Source organism: Humulus lupulus, chromosome 7 (assembly GCF_963169125.1).
Source record: "Humulus lupulus chromosome 7, drHumLupu1.1, whole genome shotgun sequence".
In the NCBI taxonomy this organism is placed as follows: domain Eukaryota; kingdom Viridiplantae; phylum Streptophyta; class Magnoliopsida; order Rosales; family Cannabaceae; genus Humulus; species Humulus lupulus.
This window is the reverse complement of record NC_084799.1, coordinates 207,208,817-207,235,497: the sequence shown is the minus strand read 5'-3', so window position 1 is coordinate 207,235,497 and position 26,681 is coordinate 207,208,817. Positions and strand designations below refer to the sequence as shown.

The 26,681-nt window shown below is 32.7% G+C and overlaps 1 protein-coding gene and 1 long non-coding RNA gene across 2 annotated transcripts; both read left to right on the top strand.

Annotated features, from left to right (window-relative positions):
• The first annotated feature begins 10,081 nt into the window (after window positions 1–10,081).
• Window positions 10,082–10,589, top strand: LOC133790165 (uncharacterized). The gene is made up of 3 exons (XR_009873938.1): window positions 10,082–10,171; window positions 10,282–10,440; window positions 10,538–10,589. It is a non-coding gene; the product is annotated as an uncharacterized LOC133790165 (long non-coding RNA).
• A 932-nt stretch (window positions 10,590–11,521) lies between these two features.
• Window positions 11,522–26,279, top strand: LOC133792670 (uncharacterized). The gene is made up of 15 exons (XM_062230577.1): window positions 11,522–11,818; window positions 13,936–14,112; window positions 14,193–14,285; window positions 14,372–14,599; window positions 14,709–14,867; window positions 14,965–15,018; window positions 15,522–15,618; window positions 17,011–17,225; window positions 23,138–23,314; window positions 23,406–23,498; window positions 24,798–25,019; window positions 25,117–25,275; window positions 25,394–25,447; window positions 25,674–25,808; window positions 25,914–26,279. Exons 1-15 carry the CDS (start codon window positions 11,522–11,524, stop codon window positions 26,277–26,279), a joined length of 2,526 nt encoding a protein of 841 aa, XP_062086561.1.
• Window positions 26,280–26,681: the final 402 nt, after the last annotated feature.

The window sequence follows — 26,681 nt, the reverse complement described above, 5'->3', positions numbered from 1 at the left end:
TATTGATCAATATAAACGAAGGAATATTCATATAAATAAGTAATACTATATATATATATATATAACACTATATAGTATTTATTATGTTATAATGTTACAATTATAGAATTATTCACGTATACACATAGAATTTTTTATATATATTATAACATAAATGTATACTATATATGTTTCTGTATAGAATTAATGTTATATTATAGTTACGTTTTAATTAATTTATTCCTATGTGTGTATATATATAGGAGGTTTGAGGTTTGAGGACGAGGAGTGATTTAACTATATATTTGTGGTTGAGTATACAACTATGTATATATATAGTTATATATATACATATATATAGATATATATGATCGAATCTCCTCGATCAGTCCTCACACTCTCTCACTCTCCACTTCACTCTATTAGCCATATATTCATTATATATAGATTAGCTATATATACTATTACTTATTAATATGAATATTCCTTAGTTTATAGTGATGAATACGTACACTACACTCCATGCATATATATATATATATATGATCTAAACTCCTAGATAAGCAGTCCTCACACTCTCACTCTCTCTCTCTCTAAATCAAATAAAAACTCGAATGATTTTAATAAAAAAAAAAAGGGAAAATTATTATGTTTTATTTTTCTTTTGTCTCCATCGTTTTTTCTTGCAAATTTAGTCCTATATTATACCAAAAAAGAGCATTATCTAACTCAACCATTAATATCAACAGACCCACATGAACATGAATGAATATCTTGAACCCATGAATAAGTTATCAACAAGCAATTGCAAAATTATCAAGATCAAAGTCACATTAATATTCAAGCAAACTTATCACCAAACTCAGTTTAAGCAAAATTAAAATTTGATTTTAATTATTTTTATAGAAAATAATGTTAAAAATTTTTGGGTGATCAAATTTACATCATTGGCTCTTTAAAATCTGGATATATATATATATATATATATATAGGTTCTTCCCCTTTTGGATATAGGTTGAAGATGATACTAGTTTTCATAAATACTACTTTTGTCTGACAGTTTTGGAAAAATAACACTTTTTGATTTTGTTTTTCAAAAATACCATTGTTTCTTCTGTAGCATGAGAAGATAATATTTTTTAAAACTTTTTTGCCCAAATTTTTTAATACATTCCAATTTAATTTTTAGATTTTTTTATTTTGGAATTTTTTTCTTATGTTTTGAGGTTGCAATATGAAGGGTTGTCCGCTATGGATATGGATAGAGCACTGTTACATATTTTGATATGATTGGGTTCATTTGGGTAGCCCGACTAACATACACTATAAAAATTATATAACTTAATTATAATACTTCTGTTCAGACTCTTTGTGATGCAGCTGAAGCTTAGTATTTATTTAATCTTTTATTTTCTTTGTCGTTTCTCATCTATTTTGTCGTATTATATTGGACAAAATACTTTTTTTTTCCTCAAGAACTACAGTACTAATAGACTTTTGTCCATCGAATTTTTTCGCTTGGCAAAAATACTTCCCGAACTATGGAGCTTCCTTCAATCCATGAACTATATAACCCTAGGCTGAGCTGAAACTGATGCCACCCTTGGCATAGCAGAGGAAGTAGGGCTGAGCATAAAATCCGAAAAACCGTGTACACCGACCTACCGAACACCGAAAAAACCAAAACCGTTTAAACCGAAAACCGAAAAAACCACCGACGGTGCAAACCGCCACTGTTCGGTCGGTTTGAAAATTTTGGGTGAACCGACCAAAGAAACCGAAACCGACCGAACACAATAAAATAATAATATAATATTATATAATTATTAATTATTAAAAATTTTAATAATAAAAAAAAAAAAAACTTAAGGTACTTGTAAATGTAATTATGTTCTATATATTTATGTTTTAAAAACATACAAAAATGGATTCTAACAATCCAAAAATTTTAATTTTTTAACTAAAACTTTTAAAAAAAAAAAAATAAAATAAAATAAAATAATCAATTCAGTTTGGTCGGTTTAACCGACCAAACCGCGGTCCAAAACGGTCGGTTTTTTTTTAAACTGGTTTGGTTCGGTCGGTTTTTGGATTGCACCAATCCGAACCGAAAACCGAATTCTGGATTTTTTTTTTGTGAAAAAACCGCCCAAACCGACCGATGTTCACCCCTAAGAGGAAGAGGTACTCCCCAACAGACTCCGTCGTTGCTTCAAATACCTGATCTCTTCCTCATGCCTCTGCAATCTTAATTGCAAGTCTGTCTGTAAGCGTCTGCTAAACATTCAGGGATGTAGACGAAGAACTAATACCCTGGCTGTAACTCCCAGCCCCTGTATAACTATCACCAGTCCTCATAATCTGCCTTGAATATAACCCTGCTGATTAAATCTGCAGTCAATAACTTGATCCATTAATCACAATAAGCATATCAAAGGCTTTCCCCCACGGAATAAATCTTACCACACCACAATCATAAATCACTTGCAGTGCTACAAACATGCCCATGGCATTCATACATTACTCATATTCCCTGCTCTTCAAACATTCACACCCTGTCTCAACTCCAGCATGCAAATATCACAATTATATATATATATATTCACAGAGCAGGTAATCATATGATCATGCTCATAAACATTTCCATGGAGCATATAATCATATAGTCAAGAGCCAGACTCTATCAAAATCTCATGCTCCCTAATACACTGTGCAAGTAAAGCATTTATATTCCATTTAAGCAACTATGCACATAACTACAGAAATAGTTACCATTCCTTGAGTGAAGCTATCTTCAGTGATGAGTGTACATGCCCAGCTTGTCTTCAGGAACCATAAACCTTGGCTTGCTCTGATACAAAGTTGTAACGCCCCAACTCCAGGGACCGTTACAGTGTGCCTTGTAAACAGTGCTAAACTTGCTAATCGAGTCATTTGGCCAAAAACGTGTAACTAAGTATGATTAGCAGTTTACGGATTAAACATTTTGGTTAAGATGTAACGTTTCACTAGAACGTTTAATATATACATTGGGATCCCAAAAACATAGTTTTAGAGTCTATTACAGAAAAGCATTTACAACAGGCCGTTCTAAGCGGCAAAACAGGGTTCAACCCTAGTTCCACTTTAAACCTCGGCCGTGGCGGACGAGCAGCTGCATATGTACACGTCATCACCTAAGCTCTCCAATTCAAGGATGGTCCAGCTTTCTTTTGCCTTTACCTGCACCACATAGCACCCGTGAGCCGAAGCCCAGCAAGAAAACACAATATAACATGATATAATATCAACAGTAATCATAATAACCATTCAGGACCAACGGTCCAAAACAGATAGGTGACAATAGCCAAAAGTCACAGAAGTGGGTACAACTCCCTCTAGCCATGTGATGATAGGGTCACCAGGGCTTAATTGATAAGTGGTTCCTTCATAAGTTCGATCAGGATAGGTGCATGGTGATTAGTCACCAACATAACCATCCTCCCGACTCTAGAGTCGTAACTAAGGACAGCGTCCCCCAGCCATGTGACAAACAGTCACTGGGGTCATATACCTTGGCTGAATACATCTGGTCATAGACCAGGCAAGCGCTTATAAGTTCTTCGACCCTAGGGTCGGTCTAGCATTAATGCCATAGAGTCATTCAATGCATGTTCTTCGACTTTAGAGTCGGTCCCTGACTAGTCAGTGCCATACACAAGTAAGTCATGCCACCAACATATATCACATGTTCAATATCCATAAACAAGGTATTCAGCATGCTTACTAAACAAATACTAGTACAATTAGGACCATGCACAACCACATAGGCTCAAGCTCTGAACAATATCATACCCAATATACAAAGCATGTCCTAATCACATGTTTCTCATGCATCATATGCAATATATCCAACAATCCAACATGCACAAATATTAGCCATGCATGTCATACTCAATAATCAACCAACATGCATCAATAATAGTCATGCATGTCACATATACACAGGGTGCAGTTTTCTTACCTTAGATTCGAGTTAGAATGATTTAAAGAACGACCCTTGAGAACGATCAACTTTTAGTCCTTTAGCGGTCACCTAGTCATAACCAAATATAGGATACCATCAATAAAAATGATCAACATAAGTTCCCAAACCAATATCTAGCCTCCGAGACATCAATCCACACTTAACCAAGTAGTAGGATCAACCCCGAGGCCTATGGTAAGCATCCGTAAGCTAAAAACACAATTTTGGCCAAAAATGCCCTAATAGGTCGCGGCCCTCCCCAGCTGCGCCGCGGCGCGCCCCTCCAACAGAGGCAGACTTCCCTGCCAGACGCCAAGGGCCACGGCGCCCAGCCCAAACTAGGCAAAAATGACAGTACGCACCTGAAATCTTTCCCCTGCGTTTTCCCTTGAAACCAGCCCTTCAAACCTGTCTCAAACCCCAACCTAACACCCAATTCAACCACCAAACATCATCTACAACTCACCCTCATCATAATCCCAGTTAAACCTTAACTAAACTTCCTTTAATTCTCAACTAACACATTAAAATCCTTAACTGAAACTTAATAGAAAGAAACAGAGTATAGCTCAAAACTCGGGTTCAATTCCTTACCTTAAGCTGGTTTGAATCCTCCCCAATAGCTGAGCTAAGTCTAAAGTCCCCAAGCTTTGATTTCCCTAGCTTGTTCTTCAATTGACTCTCAAAAATTTGAAAGGAAGATGAAGGAGAAACCTTGTACAGGAGAGAAAGGAAGAGATGAGGATGGGCTCTGTTTTATTCTATTTTTCCACAGTCTTCTAAACACTCAAAAAGCTGATATAAATCCTTAAGATCAAAAGACCATAATGCCCCTAGGCTAAATAAATCCCTCTAAAGGCTTCTGAGGGTAAAACCGTCATTTCTTGCCTATCTCGTTAATTATAATTAACACTCTCCATTTCTCGCTATTCTCAATATTCCCAAATACCAATAAATCTTATCCCATTACCCTTTAATTCCCGGTAATGCACTAGTCATCAAAATGACCCCGAGACTCACCCCGAGCCCCGAACTTAAACTCGTTATGACTAGACCGAACACTTACATCTCATGATCGTCTCATGCCGAATAGCTCGAACCAATCCACCTTATAATGTGGCTATATTAATTAATCACAACCATGCACCCAAGATACACAATTATGCCCACAGCGGCCAAATTACCAAAATACCCTTATAATAATAAATACTCCCATATGCATGCATTCACCACCATATAATAATATAATTCACGTAAACATGCATATAATCATTAAATACTATAATAAATAAATTATGGCCCTCCCGGCCTCCTAATCAAGGTTCTAAACCTTATTAGGAAATTTGGGGTATTACAACATCAATCCCTACTAATCTGGGTAGTAGGAACAATCCCGAGGCCTAAAACTATGTTCCCGGGGTCAAAACACACAAACGGGCTCAAAACTGCCCAAGAGCCGCAGCCCCCAGCCATTCCTGAAGCAAGGGCCGCGGGGCCAAGCAAGCACAATCTCAGCCACCTGCTTCTTCGAGCAAGGGTCGCGGCCCCCAACCCAGAGTCATCCCCAAACACGATTTTCAACATCCCAAAGCCTCCAAAATCATGCCTAAACATTACCAAATCATCAAATCAAAGTTCCCAAGCTTCCCAATGGTCCAAAACCATCAAAACCCAAGGCTCAAACGAACCAAAAACTCAACGATTCACAAAGTCCAATTCTAAGCTTAAAAACTTTAAAATCTTAAAACTTAGATTACCTTCGATTGGGTTGTTTTCCGTCAAATCCTTCGGTTAAGAAGCTTCTAATCTTCCCTAAGATCGATATGCCTCGATCCTCGCTTGATTCCGACTCTTAGAACTCGAGATTTCTTCAAAAAGGCTTCGAACGGTAAAATGAGCTAACGAAGGAGAGAGGAAATGTTTTCTAACATACGGTTCTATCTGACAAGCTACTTCAAGCTTAAGTAACTTCAAATAAAACCTAATGCTCGGGGTCCCAAAACTCCCCCGGGGACATTATAGTCAAAACTCCCAGAATTTCCTCCTGATCTCAATAACTCTCAATTTATCATCAAATAACACCTCATAACTCAATAATTGACCCCGTTATGACAAAACCGCTAATCCATTATATAGGACCGTCTCATGCCGAATAGCTCGAATATATCTCCATAATAATGCAATCTCATTCACAAATCACAATATGCACCCAAATATACAAATATGTCATCAACATGCCAAATTACCAAAACACCCTAATAACCAAATGTGGGCCCACATACATGCATATAACATCATATTATAATATTATTCACATAAACATGCACATTACCATTTAATAACATAATAAATCAATTATGGCCCTCCCGGCCTCCTAATCAAGGTCTTAATCCCTATTAGGGAATTTGGGGCACTACAATATATATTCCATATCTGTTAAGCTATGTCCCCAGTCATATACATCATTGAGTCCTCAAAACAATAGTTCTTAGCCTGATCATTCTGACAAACCGTAACGCATGAATCAAAGGATCAAGTAACATATATAGGAGTTCATAGTAACTTCAGAATTAAGATCAGTTTGTATATGATCATTAGTTGATGTGTTTTATAATACTACGAAACTGTATTTAAACAAGTATTATTAAATCACATCTGGTCCAGTTCTACATACTCTCAGCATGCAAAATACCTCCACTAAAGTGTCCTATTACACTAGTAACCCGGATCTAGGTCACATATATTCATAATACTAGTGGACCGTACTAACAGTAATTAATCTAAAGATTCCATAACATTATTTTACTACGAACTATTTAAGTTCATTATCTCATTCTCGATCCTCTCATAACAATATGAGATTGAGACCACATATATGAACTTGAGAATTTTCTGATATTTACTTAATATTATTAGGAATAATATAGTACATAAGCTACATATATACAATAATTCAATTCATTTATTTATTTCATTAAAATCATTGTTTATTAAAATTGCTTTAAGGGCACAATTCTCAACAGTCGCTTCATCAACCTTGTTGTTCCTTCATAATACCTAAACCAAAGGTATAGTCTTGTTCTTCAGGACCTTTTCCTTCTTGTCTAGTATCTGGACTGACTATTCCTCATAGGAGAGATCTGCCTGAAGCTCTAGATCCTCGTAACTCAATACATGAGTCACGTCAGATACGTATTTCTGAAGTGTCGAAATATGAAATACATTGTGTACGGTCGACAATGTCAGAGGTAAGGCCACAATGTCGAAGGTAAGGCCAACCCATAGACCACCTAATCGATCCTCTCCAGGATCTGTAATGGTTCTACAAATCTAGGGCTCAACTTCCCCTTCTTCCCAAATCTCCTCACCCATTTTCATAGTGAGACTCTAAGGAAGACATAGTCTCCAACTTGGAACTCCACGTTCCTGCATTTCAGATCAGCATAACTTTTTTGTCTGCTCTGAGAAGCGAGCATCCGAGCTCTGATCTTCTCAATTTTAAGTATTTTTTGAAGTAAAAAATTAGGTGTAATATACACATCATTAAATTTTGGGCACGCCAACAACATGTGGCTCAATAGCACATTGACACGTGGTTCTAGCTGACACTTATCGATTCAAATTGAATGGATGCAAATAAAATGTAACAATAGGGGTATTGTCGTCAATTGTTTTATTGGGATTATATAGGTGCGCCAACTCGAAAAGAATAGGGAGTTTTGCCACAAATATTCTTTCTTATAATTTAGTAGGTTTGAATTTAAATATTTTCTTTGAGTCGTTTCCATTTTTAAATCACTATGAGTCAAAAGAGATATATTTAGAAATAATAATAAGTAAATAGCATATATACATTAAAGATTTATTATTATATATCGAGTCATTAGAAACTATATAACTAGAGAGCTAATTAATAAGATTGTGTTATCTTCAGCAAAAAAGAAAATAATAATAATAATATTGTGTTAAGGTATTTATATACTGTCAATGTTTAGGTCTCCACCCTTTTGACTATAAATCCCAAAAGACTTTTTTGAGCTCAATTATATATTGGGTTTCTTTCAAGAAGTATTGACTTGTTGACCAGTAATATTTTAATTTTTCATAAATGATAAAAAAAAAAAAAAAGGGACAAAAATAGAGTTGTTGACTTGTAACGTAAAAGAGTATTTAATTATATAAAAAAATAGCATATAAGTAATATTTAAAATTGACTTGTAATGTATTTTCTTTGGACATAAATTTTATTCTTCATTGGAAATATCAAAATCACATTCACCATTGTAACTATCGAAACTCTTTCACAACATATATCATTCTATCAAATATTATTAGTGAGTACACTCACAGTTATAAACTAAAAAATATATATTTTTGAAGAAAAAAATTGAAATGTACAGTCTTCTTTTTGTATTTATCACTATGCATGAACTTTGACTAAATAGGAAAAAAGAAACTTTGAATATTACTTGTAAACTTTGACTAAGGTGCCAACTACTTTGCATGAAAGAGAGAGAAATAAATAATAAAATATCATTTTTCTTTTGTAGTTATCTACATTAAATTTTATTTGGGAAAAGTTAATAATTTTGTATTTATCACTATGCATGCAGGGAAAGTAATACGAATTTTGTCTAAATAGGTAAAAAGAAACTTTGAATAATATTACTTATAAACTTTGAATAATATCATTTTACTTAATCCTTTTGTTTAATCAAAACTAGCTAGCTAGAGAAATCCCAAATGAGTTTTTGAGCTTAATTATTTATTAGGTTTCTTTCAAGAAGTTTTGACTTGTTGAACAGTACGTAGTATATTTCATAAATGACAACAACAAAAGAAGAGTTGTTGACTTGTAACGTAAAAGAGTATTTAATTGTATAATTAATAATATTCTTCAAAAAAATTAAAAAATAGCACGAGTAATATTTAATTTGGCTTGTAAGGTACTTTCTTTGGACATAGGAAATATCAAAATCACATTCACCATTGTAACTATCGAAACTCTTTCACAACATATCATTCTATCAAATATTATTAGTAAGTACACAGTCTTCTATTTGTATTTGTCTAATAAATAGGTAAAAAGAAAATTTTGAATGCATATAAACTTTGACTGAGTATGAAAAAGGGAGAAATAAATAAAATACCCCTTTTTTCTTTTTGTAGTTATCTACATTACACTTTATTTGACAATTTTTTTAAATTATAAAGAAGATTTATTTTGTAGTTATCTACATTACACTTTATTTAGGAAAAAAAATATTACTTTTACCTAAAAAGAAAAACTAAATGGAAGAAAGTTATTGTCAAGGACTTTGTAACGTAAATATTGCTACATAATTTATTCTTTATATAAATTCCACTCTTCGTTCCAATTATCAACACTCTCACAACATATCAATCTCTATCAGGTATGTATGATTTTCTCTCTTCAGTTCCTCAGATTTTTTTGTTTTGTTGGATTTACTTTGCTTCTTTGCCTAATTTGATTATACTTTTACTGCAGACAAAATCTATCTACTTAGAGATGGATATAAGGAGATTTTTCATAGTTGCTATTGTGTGTGCACTTTCATATTATTGCAAGGCTGAAGAACAACCAATGAAACTATCAAAAGATGAAGTGATTGAGATTGAGAATCGACTTGAGCGATTGAACAAGTCTTCAGTCAAGACTATAAAAGTACTTTATATTCATCTTCATATCTCATCCTAGATATTGAATATATATATAAATATTTCTATATATGACTAATTTGTTTGGTATTATTGTCTAGGTTCAAAGTGGAGACATTTATGACTGTGTTGATTTTTACAAACAACCTGCGTTCGATCATCCTTTACTAAAGAACTACATTCATGATTTTCAGGTTTTTTTTCTTCCCAAATACTATTATTCTTTGATAACTTATTATTATTAATTATTTCTTTTTTTTTTCTACATTTATGGTGTAGATGAGACCTTCTTCTCGCCCTAAGATGATGGTGAATGAAAATCAGCTCCCAAAAAATGTGAAACAAATTTCAATAGATAGTGAGTCTAAGGGTGAAAGATGTCCAACTGGAACTGTTCCAATAAGAAGAACCACCAAAGAAGATCTTATCAGAGCCAAATTGTTTACAAAGGCCTATTCTTCGAGAATCATTAGGTCCCAGCTTGCACCTGAAAATGATAGTTTTCATGTAAGCATTTTACATTTTAATTTCTTTTTAGGGAATTTACTCATTTAGTATCATCTGTTTTCAATAATGTTCATATGATATCTCATATTTTAAAATTAAATACATAATAGCATGCGATGGTTCGAACAAAATCTGACCCTGCTAAGAAGTACAATGGAGGTGGAACATTTGCAAGCTTTTATACACTGCCTAATGTCGGAGACTCACAGTATACTTCTGGTCGAATGAAAATACAGAATGAGCTTGATATCATCCAAGCTGGTTGGACAGTAAGTTTGTTAAATATTTATGATATTCAACTCTCTCAAGCTCTTCGAATAAAATTATTGTTCACTTATTGATTTTTATTATACTATCATATATTAGGTAAATCCTGCTATCTACGGGGATAATAAAAATCGGATCTTCGTATATTTCCAGGTTAGCTTACATATATTTATGGGGGAATTCTCTTATAGGGCTTCACTTTAAGTCCTACTGGTGGGACTATCAGTGTTCTCGACCCGTGAATAGTTTTTTGCGCAATTTTTTTTATGACCGAATATATTAATTGTAGCTATTTACAGCATCCTGTAAATTTTCAGAAAATTTCGAATAGTTTACAGTAGCAAAAACTAAGTTCAAACATGTTGTTGGACGCGTGACTAATTTTTTTTATGCGCACGGAATATTTTATGTACTGTAAACTATTCAAAATTTTATGAAAATTTGCAGGATGTTCTAAATAGCTACAATATACACGGTCATAAAAAAAATTGCATCGAAAACTATTCACGAGTCGAGAAACACTAAGAGCCCCACCGGTAGGGCTTAAAGTGAAGCCCTACAGAATAATTGTCCTATATTTATGTTACTTTTCAAGATATATAACTACAATATATTCTCCACTATAGTTGATAACTCTACAAAATAGAGTTATTTTACCACTTTTTATGTACTAATTGCTGCTTGATTCTTGAGTTTTTAATTGATTTATTAAGTTTTAAAGTAATTTTGAATTTATTGGGTTTATTTTGATTTTATATATTTTTGTGTGTTTTTATAGTTATTTTGTTGTAAAATGTTGTAGTTATTTGAATTATTGTTGTTTAATTTGAGGTAAAAAAAATGTTGTATTATTGAGCTTAAATGTTAAATATAAATTAAGTTATAATTAATATTTTCAAAGAATTATTAAGACTTATTTTATAATAGAAATTATTTGATTACGATTTAATTATTTTGTAGGAAAATTATTGCAGTTGTGGCTCTTGAAAGCAAGAAAAATGAAGGAAAAAGTGGTATTCTTCAAGAAAAAGTAAGAGATTTGGTGTTTTTGTCCAAAGGCCCAACCAGCCCACCTCTTGCCTCATGGAGCCGTTGGAGCCGCCACCTGGAGCCGCCTGGAGCCACCAGCACCTCTTGAAGCCGCACCTGCCAGCAGCCAAACCCAGCCAGCTCCCACCCGAAGCCCCTGCTGCCAGCAGCCTTCAACAGCCCATTGCTCCCATGGCCCACGACAGCCCACTAGGCCCAATCGTCTCCCTTGCACCTCCTTCAGCTGCTCCACCAGCCAGCACTCCACCAGCCCAGCCCAGTTCGAAGCAAGCCCGCCAGGCCCAGCCAGCTCCTCCAAAACCAAGAGGAGGAAAAGCAAAGGACCTAGTGGTTGTGGCCTGTCAAGATGAGAGAAACTGTATTTACTTATTAGAATATTTGTTCACTTATTAATTTATATACTATCATATATTAGGTAAATCCTACTTTATATGGGGATAACATAACTCGAGCCTTCATATATTTTTAGGTTAACTTATGTTATAATATATATATATATATATTTATATACTTTGAAGATTTCTTCCTTTTCGAAATGTAGTTTTGTGTAACTGATGTGTATACCTACAAAGGAATTCAAAAAATTTATTTATCGGGTAACTAAAATAAAATATTTAAGTTATGTCAAAAAAAATATATATATTTAAGTTAATTATCTTTTTTTTTTTCTTCTTCCAATTTGATGTTGAAGATTTTTGCTTCAAAAGAATAAAAATTACCTTTCAATTAAAATATGGGTTTATATACTTTTTTTGACCCTGTGTTTTGTCTCATTACCTGTTTGGACCCTGTATTTTGACAAATTACTTTTTGAACCCTATATTTTGTAAAATGATTAAAATAGAATCCTAAACTCAATTTTGATGAATAAAACATTGAATATAACAACACAGTTTTAAAGCAGAATAATTTTATTTTTGTTCTGAATTGTTAGTTTGGTAAATTATTTGTGATTTTAGTTGAGAAAACATTGACCAAAATCGGGTTTAGGGTTCTATTTTAACCATTTTACAAAACATAGGGTCCAAAAAGTAATTTGTCAAAACACAAGGTCCAAAACAGGCAATAGAAAAAAATACAGAGTCTAAAAATGTATAAACCCTTAAAATATTAGGGTGATATTTGGGCTGAGAGGGTGAATGAGGTAGAGAGAGATATATAAGTTTAATTAATTAATTAAATTTACTTTAGTTTTAGGTTTAGTTTTTAATTTTTTTTTAATTAATTCAATTTATTTTTAAAAAGTATTTTATATATATTATCAATTTTAAGTATTTTTTGAAGTAAAAATATTAGGTGTAATACACGTCATTAAATTTTGGACACGCGAACAACATGTGGCTCAATAGCACGTTGACACTTGGTTTTAGCCGGCACTTGTCGATTTAAATTGAACCGCTGCAAATGAAATGTAACTATAGAGGTATATTGTCATCAAAAAATTTTATTGAAATTAGAGGTACGCCAACTCAAAAAGAATATGAAATTTTGCTACAAATATTCTTCTTATAATTTAGTAGAGTTTGAATTCAAATTTTTACTTTAAGTCGTTTCCATTTTTAAGTCACTGATGAGACAAATGAGATATATTTAGAAATAACAATAAGTAAATCCAAGATTATATATATATATCGAGCCATTAGAAACTATATAACTAGATTGTGTTATCTTCAGCAAAATAATAATAATAAGATCCCAAAAGACTTTTTTGAGCTCAATTATATATTTGGTTTCTTTCAAGAAGTTTTGACTTGTTGACCAGTAGTATTTTAATTTTTCATAAATGACAAAAAAAGAAAAAAAAATAGAGTTGTTGACTTGTAACGTAAAAGTAGCATATATAAGTAATATTTAAAATTGACTTGTAATGTATTTTCTTTGGACATAAATTTATTCTTCATTGGAAATATCAAAATCACATTCACCATTGTAACTATCGAAGCAATTTAACAACATATATCATTCTATCAAATACTATTAGTGAGTACACTCACAATTATAAACTAAATATATATATATTTTTGAAGAAAAAAATTGAAATGTACACAGTCTTCTTTTTGTATCTATCACTATGCATGAACTTTGACTAAATAGGAAAAAAGAAACTTTGAATATTACTTATAAACTTTGACTAAGGTGCCAACTACTTTGCATGAAAGAGAGAGAAATAAATAATAAAATACCATTTTTCTTTTGTATTTATTTGGGAAAAATTAATAATTTTGTCTAAAAAGAAAAATTAAATAGAAGAAAGCTGTCAAGGACTTTGTAACGTAAATTTATTCTTTATATAAATTTCATTCTTCGTTCCAATAATTATCAACACTTTCACAACATATCAATCTCTATCAGGTATGTATGATTTTCTCTCTTCAGTTCCTCAGATTTTTTTGTTTTGTTGGATTTACTTTGCTTCTTTGGCTAATTTGATTATACTTTTACTGCAGACAAAATCTATCTACTTAGAGATGGATATAAGGAGATTTTTCATAGTTGCTATTGTGTGTGCACTTTCATATTATTGCAAGGCAGAAGAACAACCAATAAAACTATCAAAAGATGAAGTGATTGAGATTGAGAATCGACTTGAGCGATTGAACAAGTCTTCAGTCAAGACTATAAAAGTACTTTATATTCATCTTCATATCCCATCCTAGATATTGAATATATATAAATGACTAATTTGTTTGGTATTATTGTTTAGGTACAAAGTGGAGACATTTATGACTGTGTTGATTTTTACAAACAACCTGCGTTCGATCATCCTTTACTAAAGAACCACAATTATGATTTTCAGGTTTTTTTTTCTTCCCAAATACTATTATTCTTTGATAACTTATTATTATTAATTATTTCTTTTTTTTTTCTACATTTATGGTGTAGATGAGACCTTCTTCTCGCCCTAAGATGATGGATAATGAAAATCAACTCCCAAAAAATGTGAAACAAATTTCAATAGATAGTGAGTCTAAGGGTGAAAGATGTCCAACTGGAACTGTTCCAATAAGAAGAAGTACCAAAGAAGATCTTATCAGAGCCAAATTGTTTACAAAGGCCTATTCTTCGAGAATCATTAGGTCCCAGCTTGCATCTGAAAATGATAGTTTTCATGTAAGCATTTTACATTTTAATTTCTTTGAAGGAAATTTACTTATTTGGTATCCTCTGTTTTCAATAATGTTCATACAGTACCCGTATTTTGAAATTAAATATATAATAGCATGCGATGGTTCGAACAAAATCTGACCCTGCTAAGAAGTACAATGGAGGTGGAACATTTGCAAGCTTTTATACACTGCCTAATGTCGGAGACTCACAGTATACTGCTGGTCGAATGAAAATACATAATGAGCTTGATATCATCCAAGCTGGTTGGACAGTAAGTTTGTTAAATATTTATGATATTCAACTCTCTCAAGCTTTTCGAATAAATTTATTGTTCACTTATTGATTTTTATTATACTATAATATATTAGGTAAATCCTGCTATCTACGGGGATAATAAAAATCGGATCTTCGTATATTTCCAGGTTAGCTTATATATATTTATGGGGGAATTCTCCTATAGGGCTTCACTTTAAATCCTATTGGTGGGACTATCAGTGTTATCGACCTGTGAATAATTTTCAGCGCGATTTTTTTTATGACCGTACATATTAATTGTAGCTATTTAGAGCATCCTGTAAATTTTTAGAAAATTTTGAATAGTTTACATTACCGAAAACTAAGTTCAAACGTGTTGTTGCACGTGTGACTAATTTTTTTAATGCGCACGGAAAATTTTATGTACTGTAAACTATTCATAATTTTCTGAAAATTTGCAGATGCTCTAAATAGCTACAATATACACGTTCATAAAAAAAAATTGCACCAAAAACTATTCACGAGTCGAGAAACACTGATAGCCCCATCGGCCAGTAAGGCTTAAAGTGAAGTCCTATAGAATAATTGTCCTATATTTATGTTTATTTTTCAAAAAATATTCGTATTCGTTTTGTATTTTTGTGTAACCGATCGATCGATGTGTTTGTAGGCTGGTGAATTTTCTTGTTTCAATACGATGTGTCCAGGGTTCGTTTTAGTTGATCCTCGTCCTATAAACGATTTAATTCTCGGAGAGGCTCATCCTGGTAGCACACCAACAGTGGAATTCGAAATCTTTATTTATCGGGTAAATAAAATAAAATATTTAAAGTAAAAAATTAATTATTGTGTACTCATTAACTTCACATGATGTAATATCTATGTATATTTATAGGATCAAATTACTGGAAATTGGTGGCTTGAGCTTGGAATGAACCATACTCAAAGGGAAATTTGATAAATCATGCTTACATTAGCTTAATATTTAAAATTTGAACCAAAGTTAACTACCATATGAAACAAATGCTCATCTTTCATTTAATACCAAAAATACCCCCATACCTTTCCTCTCTATTCTCCATCTTTCTCTCTACCTTTCATTTAATAGCTTAATAATTAAAATTTGAACCAAAGTTAACCACTATTTAGAATGCTGTTTCGATGTTGGATTTGTAGTTTGTTGGTATTTTTTTGTAGTTTTTTGGGTGAAAATCGTATTCTGTGAAAATCTGCGTTTTTTTTGGGTTCCTTGAGTTTTTTTCGAAATGCCCGATAGTGTCCGATAGAGGCCCGATTCGGGCACGATAGTTGTTGAGTTTCAAGGTTAGGGATGAAGGTCCGATGGAAACCCGATGGTTGCTCGATAGTTTTGGTTACCCGATAGTTGCCCTATCGTGCTAATGTCGTACCATCATCGTACATTTATGGCAAAAACTACAGTATTATACACCATCGTACCCACTAGCGTCCCACTGTCGTACCATCATCGTACCATTGACAAAGTAAGTTAACAATTTGAAACTAACTATTATCGTACTACCATCGTACCTATATCGTCCCACTACAAATTCTAAAATTACGATGTTATAGTAACTACTTAACAAATTCTATCGTACACCTATCGTGCTAATATCGTACCATCATCGTACCCATTATGGAAATAACTACAGTATTGCACACTATCGTACCCACTATCGTAATACCGTCGTACCACCATCCCTAACCTTGACTATCGGGCAACCATCGGGTTGTCATCGGACCTTTATCCCTAACCTTGAAACTCAATAACTATCGTGCCCGAATCGGGCCTCTATCGGACACTATCGGGCATTTCGAAAAAAACTCAAGGAACAAAAAAAAACGCAGGTTTTCACAGAACACGATTTTCACTAAAAAAAACAGCAAAAAATACCAACAAACTACAGATCCAACATCTAAACAACATTCTAAATGGTGGTTAACTTTTGTTCAAATTTTAATTATTAAGCTATTAAATGAAAGGTAGAGAGGAAGAGGGAGAATAGAGAGGAAATGTATGAGGGTATTTTTGGTATTAAATGAAAGATGAGCATTTGTATCATATGGTGGTTAACTTTGGTTCAAATTTTAAATATTAAGCTAATGTAAGCATGATTTATCAAATTTCCCTACTCAAATAGGGTACTGGCCATCAAGCATATTCAGCGGTGGGTTGAAAGACTTGGCCACATATGTGGAATGGGGAGGAGAGACTTACAGTCCGCCTGGTCAAGTTGGCCCTCCAATGGGTTCTGGTTTACTTCTGAGAGGTGATAGTCGTTATGATGCATATTGCAGAGTATTAACAACTATAAACGAGGCACACATCCAAGAAGATGCTAAAAACACAGAAAAGGTTTCCATTGATATTGACTTCTATCAAGTTCAGGATCATGGATTTATACGTAGCTTTCGCCATGTCATGACATATGGGGGCCCCGGCCCTAGATGATTGATCATTTCTCTTCTATCTCTTCTCTACATTAATGTATTTGTATTAGTATTAGTATTACCACCAATAATAACATTTTAATGAAGAAAAATAAATAAATTTATTAGTGTTTATGTTTTTGATAGACTTGAAATTTTTTCTTCCAACAACCACTTATTACTTTATCATATCAAAGCACAATCAAAAGCAGCATACAAAAACACATATCAATTTACAACATTTATTATGCTTTTACCCCCAATACATAACTTCTAATACACTTTGGCTCCTAATACTTGAAGAAACACGTGTGAGTGGATTGCTTGGCAGAACACATAAATGAACATGCATCATAAATCATGCATATCATAATTCATATAATTAAACATATAATGTCATACAATTTATCATAATACCCTTACTAGTAAAAGTAGATATTACAATTGGCACTTAAACCTTTAATACTTGAAGGAACCGTGTCTTGCTGCTACCATATATATTGTTGACGGCAGAAACTCATCAACAATATATGGATGGAAAACTCAAGAACTTAATAAGAGACTTGTGAACTCAAAAGAACTTGTAGAAATTTAGAGAAAAATTGCAAGTGAACAATAGAAGAAACTCGTATATTGCTCTTAGAATAGTCTGGTGTTACATGATTTTTCCAACCCCTTCATTTGAGGGGTCAAAACCTATTTATAGATAGGCTCTAATGGCCTCTGATACAAGGTGGTCCCAAAGGACAAGTTCTTACGTTGGTACCCTGTCAGAGTAATGGTGCACGGTGTAGAGGAGCAGAGGGTCGTGGTATAGGTTTTCGGTACAGGCCCCTAGATGATGATTTCTCTTCTCTACATTATTGTATTTGTATTACCACCAATAATAACATTTTAATGAAGAAAAAAATAAATTTATTAGTATTTATGTTTTTGATAGACTTGAAATTTTTTCTTCCAACAACCACTTATTACTTTATCGTATCAAAGCAAAATCAAAAGCAGCATACAAAAACGCATATCAATTTACAACATTTATTATGCTTATAATAAACTAGTACAATCCTTTATTAACAATAAAATAAACATCTCTTCTCATACCACAATTTTCATAGTATTTCCAAGAAAATTTATAAAAAATAAATAGTAACCATTGTATTGTATCTCACTTTCTTCTCTTAATTACTTTTCTTTCTTTGTAAAACGAAGTTTTACAAATACAAGATCTAAAAGTATGTATTTAACTACTTTTTATGTTTAACAATTACTTTTTCTTTTTCAAAATAACTGTTTAATTTTAATGGCAACAACCAAAAGTTGAGTATATGTTTCTATCATAACACTTTTGTTTTTCTTCTGTTACTTTTAATGACTTTGCTTATATTAATATTCTAGCTAGAGATATGATATGGTTTGCAATGAAGCGAATTTATACATGCAATTTGTGACTCATTTAATCTTATTACTTTTGCTCTTGGATGTTATTTGTAATTGATTGAATTTACTAATAACGATTGCTTATACCATGGAAATTCGGTTGATATTTACGGACTTTTTAAGTTGACATTTGCCAGCGCAATATTGCGCCAGTGAAAGTATTTTCACCGGCGAATTCGACGAAATGTGCTGGCAAAAATGTAGCGGGAAAATTCCTGCCTTCGCTTTTTTAAAACACACATGGTAGCTGAAAACTTTTGCCGGCGTGTTTCATTGTGCCGGCAAAAGTCATAAATTACGTCGGCAAAAGTCCACTTAAATGAAACGACAACGTTTTGTATTGGGGCAACATGGATGACTTTTGTCGGCGCAACGAAATGCGCCGGCAAAAGTCATCAAGATTTTAACCAGCCGCCCCCATCTTATTCCTCCATTCTCAAATTCCCTAACTCTCTAACTCTTTTTTTCTCTCAGTCTCCACCACGCCACCACCCCAGTCCCCTCCCCCACGCCACCACCCCAGCCGCCCATCTCTGTTTCTCCCTTTCGTTTTCTCCGCCTCCATCACACCACCACACGCCCCCACCTAACCGCCTCCACCATGCCCTCTCCCCCTCTTGGCTTCTCTGCCTCCATCACGCCACCACCACCACTGCTTCCACCCCGCCGCCCCTTTCTTGGTATTTTAATTTATTTTTTATTAGTTTATTAATATTTTTTTAATCATTTATTTAATTTTTTTACAAAGACTCGACCACTGCCAACGACACCCGAGGCCATTGCCCCCCCGATCACTGCCGAAGCCCCTCACTATAAAATTTTGATTTTAATTTAAATTATTTATTTTTCTTGTTAATATTTATTATATTGTATTTTGTGATATATGTATTTTAGTTAAAGTATGAACTTAAAAAAAATCAGATTAATAATGTATGTTTATATTTTAAAATTGATATTAAATGTGATATGTTTGTAAATATGTATTTAATAATTTTTTTGTATTAATAAAAAAATCAGTTTTGATATATGTTTTTTGTGGTTAAATATTTGTATATATGTAAATTGATGTATTTTTTAATGTATATATATGTTTTGTATGATCTGAGAATATTATGGTTATATATGTGTTTAATTTGTAGGTTTTAAAAATTTTGGAATAGTTTGAAATATAGTCGTTATGCTGTCCAAATTCTGTTAGACTTAGTAAAATTAATAAAAGTTTAATAATTAATTAAATAAAAGATTAAGTATAATTAAAAAATACATATAAAATTAATTTTTAACTATAATTTAAATAAAATAAAATTACCAACCATAATAATTAACAAATAACTTTAACATTAATATTAGATGTTATGTAATTGAAAAAAGTTAAAAATATAAATGATTTAATAAAATATAATTAAGTAAAATATAAATATAATAAAATTGTTATTAATCAAGTAAATAATCAAATACAAATTGAAGAATTTAAAAATTGGTTTGTGTTGATTAGTAATTACTTATTAATTAAATTTATAACAATTAAATATTTATAATCTATGTGCCAATATTTTTATGATTAATGATTGTGAACTAAGATAAAAGAAAACGTAACTAATGTTGTCCTCGTATCAATGAGCTTATGGGCTAAGTTAGTTTGTTCATGAAAATTAATATCTAAATCGCAAACATGTAAATATTTTTTATGTATATGTTTAGAGACATAAATTCCCCATTAATGGAATTAACTGCTCTTACTGTATATATCAACAATAACTTCATTATTGTGATTTAGATATGGATTTTCATGACCAAATTAACTTTAGCCTATTTGCTCCCTGATACAGGAATAAAATTAATTACATTCTTTTCCAATCACTGGTCTGCAGTCATTAATGATAGGATGTTGGTAGATAGATAATAAAGTTATACTTTATATGTACTTATATTAAAAATTTCTAAGTTAGGTTTTCAAATAATGTTATATTGGAATGTGATATATGTATTTTTTATTGTCCAGACTGAGATGACCGAGCATCGAGCATTGCAGAGTACGGCCCCTGTATCATCTGTTGCTTCTTGTGTCGGCGATAATGTCGACGATCAGTTCCCGCCTGATATGGACATTGTTACGGATGTCCTTGGGCCCCGCTCGCGTTATAAGAAAGGGTTTGGGGGTTGCCTAGGTTGAAGGCAATTGGCGCAAAGAGGGCACCATCTTCATCAACTTCCCAAATGTCGGGGCAATTGCCATTTGTAGAATTTTTTATTTATTTAAAGTTTAATTGATTAGAGATTTTTACTAAACTACTTTTATATTTTCATATTTGGTAGAGATAATAAACATTAATAGTTATAAATATTTTTTTATTTATAAAATCTTAATTTTTATTTTATTTCTAATTAAATAATATTACTAAAAAATTAAATAATTATTAATATATTAAAATCAAAATTTTTTAATTAATATTAATATATTGAAAATAAAATTAGTAATATTATTAAAAAAATAATTTTACAAACGTCACTAAAGATATCCACCTTTGTCGGCACAAAAACGCGCCACTAAAAATTCTATTATTACTGGTGCAAAAAAGCATCACTAAAGATATCTACCTTTGTGCCACTAAAAGCAACAAATTTTGCCGGCACAATTTGGCAAATTGCGCCAGCAAAAGTGTTTTTCACAATCCCGTGGCAATTTTTTTTGTTGGCGCATCCGTAGTTTTCCCGGCGTAGTTTTACGTCGCTAAAAGATACCTTTACCAGCGCAGTACGTTTTGCGTCGGCAAAAGTCTCATTATCGACGGATGTTCGCAATCTTGCGTCGGGAAAGCTCGAACAGCTTTTGTCGGGGCAAAAATGCGTCGGCAAAAGTCTCGTGTTTTGTAGTGTATATAGTTAACTTTTGTCAACAAAAAAAATCTTTAAATAGTTAACTATGGTACGTGTGTTATGTATATAAAATGTTTGTTGGTAACTCTATTTTATTAAAAGTTTTAAAAAAATTATATTTTTGAAGAAAAAAATTGAAATGTAAACAAGTCTTCTTTTGTATTCATCCACATTGCACTATGCAGGGAAAGTAATACGACTGAGGTGCCAACTATTTTGTATGAAAGATGGAGAAATAAATAAAATACTCTTTTTCTTTTGTAGTTATCTACATTACAAATTATTTGGGAAAAAAATTAATAATTTTGCCTAAAAATAAAAACAAAATAGAAGAAAGGTGTCAAGGACTCTTTATGAAATGTAAACAAAATTAATAATTTATTTATCATAGGTGATACCATAATGTACATTGCCTTGTCAACATGCAATTAGATCTCTTCATCACAATAATATGAAAAAAAAATTATATTATAGTAGCTTTTGAAGTAATGGCTAGATTGAGTCTGTTTTACTATATACAAATAGCTATGACCAGTTTTCAATTATAAAAAATAATCATATTATATATATAGGTAAGATATATGATGATTATATAGATAAGATATATATATTTATATAAAAAATTAACTTAAACAATTTCGAATGGTTCAAAGTTTAAGCCTAATCAAAATTGGTCGAAGCATGGATATCTCTTTCAAAGCCAACTTTTTACTTAATCGTTTTGTTTTATCAAAACTAGCTAGCTAGAAAAATCCCAAAAGAGTTTTTGAGCTTAATTATTTATTAAGTGTAACGCCCCACATCACTATGGTTGCTTCCTGGAATGACGACTGGTCCTACAAACCAATACGATGTAGGGCGTTACACTAGGTTTCTTTCAAGAAGTTTTGACTTGTTAAACAGTACGTAGTACTTTTCATAAATGACAAAAAAAAAAAAGAGTTGTTGACTTGTAACGTAAAAGAGTATTTAATTGTATAATATAATATAAAATAGCATAAGTAATATTTAATTGACTTGTAACGTATTTTCTTTGGACATAAATTTTGTTCTTCATTGGAAATACCAAAATCACATTCACCATTGTAACTATCGAAACTCTTTCACAACATATCATTCTATCAAATATTATTAGTAAGTAAAGTCTTCTTTTTGTATTTGTCTAAATAGGTAAAAAGAAAATTTTGAATACATATAAACTTTGACAGTATGAAAATTTTGTAGTTATCTACATTACACTTTATTTGGATTTTTTTTTTTAATAATTTTGCCTAAAAAGAAAAACAAAATAGAAGAAAGCTGTCAAGGACTTTGTAACGTAAATTAGTATTAAATATGTATTTGACCTAGCTACATATAATTTATTCTTTATATAAATTCCACTCTTCCTTCTAATTATCAACACTCTCACAACATATCAATCTCTATCTGGTATGTATGATTTTCTCTCTTCAGTTCCTCAGATTTTTTTTTTGTTGGATTTACTTTGCTTCTTTGGCTAATTCGATTTTATTTTTACTGCAGATAAAATCTATCTACTTAGAGATGGATATAAGGGGATTTTTCATAGTTGCTATTGTGTGTGCATTTTTATATTACTGCAAGGCTGAAGAACAACCAATGAAATTATCAAAAGATGAAGTGCTTGAGATAGAGAATCGACTTGAGCGATTGAACAAGTCATCAGTGAAGACTATAAAAGTACTTTATACTCATCTTCATATCTCATCCTAGAAATTGAATATATATATATATATATATTTATATATGACTTTGTTTGTTATTTGTTTAGGTACAAAGTGGAGATATTTATGATTGTGTGGATTTTTACAAACAACCAGCATTCGATCATCCTTCATTAAAGAACCATAATTACAATTTTCAGGTTTTTTTTTTTTTTGCTGAACTTATTATATTACAGTAACTTTGTATAATATAAAGATATATATTGTATAGAGAAATTGGTGAAAATGATTTTTTTTTAAGTGATTTTGTACTCTGATATACTTTTGATAAGTTTTTGTAAAATGGCATCTGTCTAAAATTCGATCCGTTGTCTAAAATTTTTAACCAGCTGTTAACCGAGATTTTCGGCAACTCTACTAATGAATAATATTTACTGATAATAATAACAGAAATAGAAGATTGACACAGGGTTTTTACGTGGTTAGGGCGTTAATTAGCCTTAGTCCACAAGTCTATGTTATTAGAGCTTGAAGAAGCTTTTACAATGGAGTTTTCTCTCTATATTTTGACAGAGTTTCTGTCTTTTTCGTGAGATCAATCCCCCTTTTACAGTGCTCTGTGGCTTATATTTATAAGCTGATGGGAATACCGGATCTGGGCCGGACCAAACCCAGGCCCATCGGAGAAACGGATACGAGCGACCTTCCGTAGCGGAGGCCCAATACAAAAAGATATAAAATACATGAAACTCAAACCAGCTAAGGCCCAATAGGTTGACCTTAGAACTACGCCTCGCCCGACAAAACGACGCTTTGGCTCTGACCACTTCGAGTCACGAGGCTGATTTAGGAGACAAGACCGGTCAGAGTACTTGGCTGCGCAGTCCTGACACATCAATGTGCAATCCCGAGGTGACCCTTTCTACAGGCGAAAAGTGGGGACAACTCCCACGCGGAATAAGGCGGCCTCAGGGTCCTGGACGCTTGGCCCCTTCAATTGGGAATCAGGTGATCCAGGTCCGTTTACCGTTGGCCCGCTCCATTCACCATAAGCCCGAACCATATCAGGGTCCGGGACCAGGACGTGTAGGCCGCGATGGTCCGAGTGTTCGGGGCGTCGTCCGCACCATCGTCGTTGAGGGCGCCCCCGGAGGCACATCCCGGACACTCCCACGGGTCCAGTCTCGAGTCCCCGGTCCATGCCTGTCCCCTAGGACACTCTCCGTACCAAGAGACCTTGGGCCAGGCCCACGGGCCGAGATGGCCCTCTGATAGCGGGCCAAGACGAAGGCCCAGAGCCCATGCAGGAAATGGGGATAACACCAGCTATTTGAATTTTTCGACCACCTGTCTAAATTTTCGACTAACTGTCTTAATTATGAGAAGTCATTTTACAAAGAATTATTAAAAGTAGGCTATAGTGCAAAATGCTTTAAAAAATAGGTCATTTTTCCAAACAAAACCCTATTTTATATAATGTGCAAATATTTATGGTGTAGACGAAACCTTCTTATCGTCCTAAGGTGATGATGAATGAAAAAGAGAGTCCATATTGGGGAAGACAAGTATCATTAAAAAGTGGATTTAAGGGTAAAAGTTGTCCAATTGGAACAGTCCCAATAAGGAGACATACCAAAGAAGAACTTGTTAGGGCTAAATTGTTTACAAAGACTTATTCCTCAAGAATTAGTCCCCTTGCACCTGAAGCTGAAGGTTTTCATGTAAGCATTCTACATTGGTTTTGATTTTTTTTTTTTTTACATGTTAATTATTTTTTTCCATGGTTGACGAATAATTTAATTTGAAATTGAATAATAGCATGCAATTGTTCGAACAAAATCTAATCCTAACAAGAAGTATAATGGAGCTTCTACATCTGCAAGCTTTTATACACTTGATAACGTCACTGGCTCACAATATACTTCTGGTCAAATGACAATACAAAATGGAGACGATAGCATTCGAGTTGGTTGGACAGTGAGTTTCTTACTAGATCTTTATTTGTTGAGGATTAATTCAACTCAATTTTTTGTGGTACATTTTAATTACTATTTAATAAATTATAAGGTTTCATCTGTTATTTTTTTTAATTCAGGTTAATCCCACTTTGTATGGTGATCATAAGAGTCGATTATTCGCATTTTTTAAGGTAACTCTCCTATATATATACATATGTTTATTTCTGGAGTTTTCTTGCTATTAGTTATGTTGTTTTCTATAATGTGTAATTGATGAAAATTGATAATTTTTTACTGTCACTTAGCAAAATGAGTTTTGTATACATATAATTCATTATATAGTAACATTAAAAAAAGTTTTATTTTGCCAAACATGACCTTTTTTGTGTAATTTATGTGTAAATTTTACTTTTATAGGCAGGTGGATTATCTTGTTTTAATACAATGTGCCCAGGGTTCGTGATAGTTAGAACTGACATTCCTCTAGATGACGTTCTACCAGAAAAACACCCAGGTGGTTTTGCATGGGAATACAACTTCTTTGTTTATAGGGTAAATGTCAAAATTAAGATATTATTCATTCTTCTTTCAAATAATCTTTCTTTTAGAATATTTTGCTAAAACTTATCTGGTGTTCATTTTGACATGATCTGATAGGATCGAACTACTGGGAATTGGTGGCTTGAACTTGGAATTTATAATATTCCAATTGGATATTGGCCATCAAGCATATTTAGTAGTGGCTTAAAAGACTTAGCAACATATATCGACTGGGGAGGAGAGACTTACAGTCCAGTTGGTCAACCTGGTCCTCCAATGGGTTCTGGTTTATTTCTAAAAGGGGACACCCGTTATGATGCATATTGTAGAAAATTAACAACTGTAAATGAGGCTCATGACCCGGAAGATGCTAAAAACACTGAAAAAGTTTCTATTGATATTGACTTTTATTTAGTTCAAGATTGGGGATTTGTAGGCAAGTCTCGGCGTCTCATGACATATGGAGGACCTGGCCCTAGATGATTTATTTATCTACCTTATGTTACAATAAATGTATAAATCGTCGATGTATAATATAAATATATAAATAAATAAATAAATTTGTTGGTGGAGTTAGCACACGTGATTAATTTTTTTATATGTGCGTGAAAAATAATATGTTTGAACCTAGTTTTCGGTACTGTAAACTATTCGGAATTTTCTGAAAATTTGCAGGATGTTCTAAATAGCTACAACATACACGATCATAAAAAAAAAATCACGCCGAAAATTGTTCACAGATCGAGAACACTGAGAACCTCACCCGTAGAGCTTAAAGTGAAGCCCTTATAGGAGAATTCTGCTATATTTATATATATATATATGTGTATGTGTGTGTGTGTGTGTGTGTGTTTTACTTAATGAATTTGGGGAAGAAAAAGGCAA